The sequence below is a fragment of the Myotis brandtii genome, unplaced genomic scaffold (assembly GCF_000412655.1).
Source record: "Myotis brandtii unplaced genomic scaffold, ASM41265v1 scaffold16, whole genome shotgun sequence".
Lineage (NCBI taxonomy): Eukaryota > Metazoa > Chordata > Mammalia > Chiroptera > Vespertilionidae > Myotis > Myotis brandtii.
Genome location: NW_005355832.1, coordinates 1,483,200 through 1,489,969, shown reverse-complemented (window position 1 = coordinate 1,489,969; position 6,770 = coordinate 1,483,200). Strand labels below are relative to the sequence as shown.

Here is a 6,770-nt window from a genome sequence, read left to right as displayed (position 1 = left end):
CCTGGTCGCCCCCAAATGACCCCCCCCTGCTGGCCTGGTTGCCCCTCATGGCATCTCCACCAGCCTGGTCACCCCATGCAGCATAATAATCAGAGCAACTTTAGGGCTTGTGAAGATTATGAATTATGATTGTTGTTGCATTTACAGTTTATAATCAAGGCAATGTCTTTAAAGGACCTCATTGCTTTTAAATGCCCATATTTGGGACAAGCTGCAAAGATTAGCTACATGGTTCAGTGGAGCCATGATCAGATAGCAAAAGCTCTGAAAGGGATAGAGACCCCATGGCCCAGAGGAGAGAGGCAGCTTATCAGCATTATTACATGCAGGCATGCATCCATTCCATAAATATTTATTGCAGTATTAATATGAACCAAGCTCCCTTCTAGACACTGCAGATCCATAGAATAACCGAACATATAAGCCACAATCTCATGCAATTTGTAATCTACTACCTGGCAAATAATGCATACAGTGCATTTATGGAAACTGCACTATAAATACCAGAGAATCTGGGGATTAAAAGGTAAAGAGTCGATTTTCCTATGGAACTTCTTGCTCCGTAGGAAATCTACCTGCAAGATGGGAACATTCTAATATAAATTGGTCCAGAAGTGATGTGGAAGCAACTAACTGCCTTGAAGAGTCCGAAAATACTCAAAGGATATCACACCAAATAGTAAAATACTAAATACTCTAGATGTCATTTGCACTAGACAATGATAAATAAATAAGACTTTTAAAGCAAAGGACATTGTTACCCAGACAGAAACCATATGTGAGTAGAAAATCACTTCAAAACCAGGTATATTCAGTTTTTTTTTACTTAGTTTATTATTCTGAAAACGGCAAATGTCTGTGTCTACGAGTGCATTGCCATTTATAGTGAGGTCTCTGTCTACATGGCTTGCTTGTATCTTTTTTTTTCCATTTTAGATAAGGCCTTTGTTCGTTGGGAGAAAGACGCCGTTATTATTTAATAAAAAATTTCCTCAGATCTTTCCTGAGACAGGCCAATTGAATATCAACAAGAGAACAAAACAAAATAAGGTAAAGAGTGTGTACTCACGAGTTATTTTGTGTTGTGTGTTGAGGTGGAGGGTATAAAATAAAAAACAAGAGAAAGGTTGCAGGCTCTTGAGACGGGAGTTTTCTGGCCTTGCCAAAGTGCTCTTAATGAATGCCTGGAAAACGGTCGGTGGCATCGCTGTACTAAATGTCATTTAAAAATCAATCACCAATAGCCGTAAGCATATTGTTGGAGGAAGATGGTATTAAGCTGGAAGCGTGCCAAGCTCATCCAGAAATCATTAAGCATTTTTCAGAAAGAGAATTTTGTATGATCACTGAAGGAAAACTCACAAATTACTGAGCAACTTACTTTCTCCCCTACTGTAAAAAGAAAGCTGGAAAAGAGTTGCATTACTTTGTCAAACCAGCGCGGTTTATATATTGGAAATGTATGATTTGTCAGTTACGCTTGCCACACTGCTGTTTATCAAGAAGAGTGTTGATTCAACACCAAGTCAAGTGTTTGTGGAAACTTAATTGCTTTGGTTTAACTGTTGGTCCTGTCAATTCCTGGCATTGCTCTACCCAACACAATGCTGTCTGTATTTATGTCATCGATGTCTTCTTATGGAGTTGCCATCCAGCCTCAAATACGTGTTTTTTAAAAAATTGGGAAGTGTTGGAAAGCAAAGAATAACTTGATTGGCATGTGAGCCTCAAGCATGGATGCCAGTTGGCTGCTTCTGCTCACCTCTCTTATTTTCATACATTGTTCTTTTTATGTTTAAGCTTCTTAGCAGAGTAAGAAATAATCTGCAATGGCTTCTTTTCTAAAACCAAAAACCAAGACACATTGGTTTAACATATGATATAACAACATGATAGAATTGATTGGAACTATCCCAGAAAACCCTTGGATGATGGCTGAAGAATAATGTGCTCATAAGCATATCATGTTTGTTAAAATAGATGCCTGTAAAAAAGAAAAAACTGAAGCAAGATAGTAAGAAGCCAGGAAAACTCCTTGGCAAGTGGGATAGGGAAACTGAGACAATAGCTGATTCAAACTTGCCCCATCCAGTACCCTGACTCACCTGCCGCCTTCGCCCTTGCACAGCACTCCTGTAAGCATTAAGCCCTCAGGACAATGAGGTTCTCATCAGCATCAAATAATCTTAGGAACAAAGTCTCCGGTCTGCTGACCACAGAGACAGAGTTTTGAGCAAACTATAGAGATAACATCTAGGCATCTGCTGTGTTTCAGCTCCAGGCCCAGAAAAGCAGCAAAACCAGATGGAGCGATGCCATGGCTGGCATCTGGGCCAGATACAATGACCAGTGACCCCTTACTTTGCACCAACCAATCGGTAGAGACCAGGACTCGGACCCTAGAGCTCATGTTGATGGATCAGCATATTAAAGGACACCCCTGGAAAGCCTATGAGTATTCTATTGAAATCCTCACCTGAGGCATCCTCTAAAATCCCTGTCTTTAGAAAACAGATCATAAGCCTTAAGACAAAGGACCCAGTGCCTGCTCTCTCTCTAGAGCATGGTCGGCAAACCTCGGCTCGCAAGCCACATGCGGCTCTTTGGCCCCTTGAGTATGGCTCTTCCACAAAATACCACATGCGGGCGCGCACGTACAGTGCGATTGATACTTCGTGGCCCATGCACAGAAGTCGGTATTTTGTGGAAGAGCCGGTATTTTGTCTGTAGGTACGCATGTTTGTTTTCTTTTTTCTAAGCTTTAAGGGTCCCCATGAGACTTGCAACCAGGGGAGCAGTGGGCAGTGGTAGCTCATCCTGGTCTCACCCCCTGACCCTGTTTCCAAGGGCCCTTATTTTGCCTCTGTAATTTGTTTCCTGAGTCCTCCCAGCCCAGCTGGTTTACTTTGTCTGCCTCTGTGACTTTCTTTCTATGAGACCAAGGCAGCTCTCTGAACAGCCTGCTCAAATCTCTTCCAATGTACTTTTGTTTTGCAAGCTAAATTAACGTCCTCTTGTGCTAGAGTTCTTGGTTCTGCATTCTTTCTTTGCCAAACTCAAGAACCAAGAGCTGACATAGCCCATAACAAAATCTTAAAAAAATTATGTCACTAGAAGGTGGCTACCAAAACTTAAAAAACACACACAAATATTTAAACACAGTAAAAGAAGAAGCCAGCATCCAGATAGGAAACATAATTATAAAATGATACATCTATAAAAGCAGTTGCATACATCATGGCTATAACATCTTGAGGGCAAGATTCAACCTATTAACTTGCCCAATCAGTCCATTTGAAGCTGATTGTTTCTTTATACTGCTCAGTGAAATTGTGTTCATGCTGCAAAGTTCTCTGTATTGCAAGGCTATCCACCTCTAAACTTGCCTGGAAACTGGGGCTCGCACACCTAAAAATTCTTTAGACCCTAAGAAATCCAAACATCTGTCATGCACAGAATAAAGTGAAAGTAATTTTTTGAATTTGAATTCAACTCTGGAAAAGGGAGAGACCTTCCTATCTGGATTATGCAGCACTAGAATTGGTACTTTGATATCTTAAAATCTAGAACCTACATGACAATATGGGCTTTAACTTCCAGAAAAGAGTGACTTAGAAGTAAATTGTTAGTGACTCATTTTAAGTATTTGGTTTCTTTCCTTTAGGATGAACATTAGCAAATCCTGAAATAAATCTCTAATGGGTTATGCTTCAATAATGACAATATTTGTCAAGGCACTTTATACACTACAATTTCCTACATACTTACTGAAATAAAATATAAGTAAATAAAATAATTCTATTGTCATTATTGTTATTTTTATTATTATTATCATCTGAACACCAACTATCATTATAATTGCATTTGTGAAGGTCTGTATTTCTGCTGTGGCCAACAAGACCAAGTTCCCCTCAAATTTAAGAAATCATTAATAGTATGAAATTTTTAAGTGAGAGACAAAAGGGAAGATAGTCTTATGTATCTTCCACAAAGGGCTTTCCTAAATCTAAAAGGAGGAATGACTTGGGAATTCCTCTGTTTAGGAGCGGGGAGTGAAATGTGCTGTAACTTGAGCAGTGCCAAGGAGAAGGACAGATGGATGAAGAGATCGCCAGGCAGATGGTGCCAAGAACAGCAGCTGCTGGGAGTGATTGCTGAGCAGGTGGTGTGATGGCATAGGCCACGACAGCCATCAGCGGTGAGAAGTCTAAGTTCACCTTAGAAGATTCTGGAACAGCTGTCCTGAACCTGGTACAAAATGAAGTCATTAATTTCAGTGACCATTTGTTAGTGTGCACTGGTGTTGAGTGTTAGCTAAAGACAACCAACGGTTATTGATCAGAAGTATGCCTCTCTAAAAATACAGTCATTGATTGCATATTTCCAGTAATCTGATTGAGTAAAGCAAATATTACTGAGTGTATACTTTCAGTAATAAGGAGAGCTAATATTTCACATCGGGCATTATTATTGATGTTTTTTTAAGTACTACTAAATTACATAATTTATTAAGCCTTACAGCTAGTTTTCCTTAAGGTATGGAAACCTTCAGATGTATAAGAAACGCATGAGATAATGGCTAAAAAAGTATATGTTTCTGGGGTTTTTCCTAAAACGGTTCACTCATACGTTCTAAGAGTAAAGTTCCAAATCTGTAACTAACAGGCTTCTGTAGGGATTCTCATGCACACTAAGTGTAGAGTCCCCACCTTAAGGACACTGGGGGTGTGGGGGGTAGGGGACTAGAGAAATGAAACTCTTTATCAATAGGTAGAGTTGCAAATGAAAGGACCTATTTGTCTTCTGTATATGGAAATTCCGATGGGATACTTATGAATTTCATTTAAGGCTAGATCCAAATGCTTAAATGCTCTTTCTCCAGGTTTCTGCCAGCTTGTCTCTGCTGGACTGCTCTCTACAGACTATCAGGGTTTACTTTCTGAACAACTTCTTTACTCATCCCTGAAAATGGCTCCATTCGTACTTGGGTTATTTGCTATAATTCCCAGGTCTACAAAGGCAAGTGTAGTGACAGGAGAGATATGTAAATATGGATCTAGCTAGGAAAAAAGATGGGGAGTGGGCCTGAAGAATCAACAGAGATTGTTACTGGGATATTTATTTATTTATTTATTTATTTAAGTCTGTGTGGATTCATGCACTGACCCAAAGAAATGCATGAACAGGAATTTGCAGAATAGAAAGAAAAATTGTTGAATACTGAATTGGCAGATAAGCCCTGACTTACTGAGGGAATGTAGGTTACAGAGTGTAGTGGACAAATCTCAAGACCCCCTGGGGTTAGGGTGTTGAGTCGTGCTGGGAGCTGATTGCTTCGAGGTGAGGATTTTTCTGAGGTCTGACCCTACATCCCTCTGATTGGTCTCACAGGAAAGTATCCAGGAGGTTTTCTACCTTAGCGCTCAGGAGCAGAAACATAACTTAAGTCAAGATGTTATTTTTAGGTTCAGGCTACTGTTTTCTGTTGCCTTGGGAGTTGCTGATCCTCTGGGGGAAAGGTTAGGTCTCTGGGGGCGGTTAGGAGGGGAAATAAGTTTTAGAACTAGGATTTAAAACTAAATTTAATGAAAGGCATACTAGGTTTCAAGAATAGATCAAAATACTCATTGCTAAAAATATTGGAATCTTATTCTTGAGGAAATTAAAACATGAAAGATTTACGTAGGCAAGTGGCAGTCTTAGTCATTTTAGAAAGCTCACCTTTATCCACCTTCTTATTCTTAGGTACAAATATTGTTCAAAAACTCCCTGACATCTTAACAAAGGAATATTAAGAATGAAACTCCTATCACACCTCCATTTTACTTCCTCAAAATGTTTTTATTTTTAATGGACAAAGGGATAAAAACAAATATTTTCTAAAAATTTCATATGAGATCGGAAAAACCAAGATGGCGGCATAGGTTAACGCCGGAGTTTGCTGCCTTGAACAACCACTTCAAAAATACAACTAAAATGAAAGGCATACTAGGTTTCAAGAATAGATCAAAATACTCATTGCTAAAAATATTGGAATCTTATTCTTGAGGAAATTAAAAAATGAAAGATTTACGTAGGCAAGTGGGTCTTAGTCATTTTAGAAAGCTCACCTTTATCCACCTTCTTATTCTTAGGTACAAATATTGTTCAAAAGCTCCCTGATATCTTAACAAAGGAATATTAAGAATGAAACTTCTATCACACCTCCATTTTACTTCCTCAAAATGTTTTTATTTTTAATGGACAAAGGGATAAAAACAAATATTTTCTAAAAATTTCGTATGAGAGCCAGAATTGATAATTCTGCAATGTTTTAGTTATAGACAAGAGTAGTAAAGTGTATTGCCCACATTAAGAAGAAGAAGAAGAAGGAGAAGAAGAAGAAGAAGAAGAAGAACAACAACAACAACAACAACAACAACAACAACAACAAGAACCAAAGAAAGAATGCTATTCATGTAATTCAAATAAGGATTTCTAGCTGTGCCTTGCTGGGAAACTTGATTTTACCTGATATTCTGTCACTCAAAGATGCCCCATCTTAAAACTGATTTCCCCTGTGTCTTGACCAAACTAACAAGATATAAAAGATTAAAAGATTTCAAACAGCCCTTGGGTTTTTAACAATCCTATCTAATAATAGAGAAAAATGGCAATTAACTGTAACTTTGCTACCCTTCCCATTGGCTAATCAGCGAGATATGCAAATTAACTGCCAACCAAGATGGCGGCCGGCAGCCAGGCAGCTGAAGCGAACAGGAGGCTTGCTT

At 38.9% G+C, this 6,770-nt stretch overlaps 1 protein-coding gene across 1 annotated transcript in view; it reads right to left on the bottom strand.

Moving 5' to 3' along the window:
• CRISP1 (cysteine-rich secretory protein 1) overlaps positions 1-6,770 on the bottom strand; it is a 40,046-nt gene that overhangs the window by 23,357 nt on the left and 9,919 nt on the right. The window contains exon 2 of the mRNA XM_005862067.1: positions 4,081-4,248. Coding sequence (XP_005862129.1) covers positions 4,081-4,248 — 168 coding nt within the window. The remainder of the gene's footprint in view (positions 1-4,080; positions 4,249-6,770) is intronic.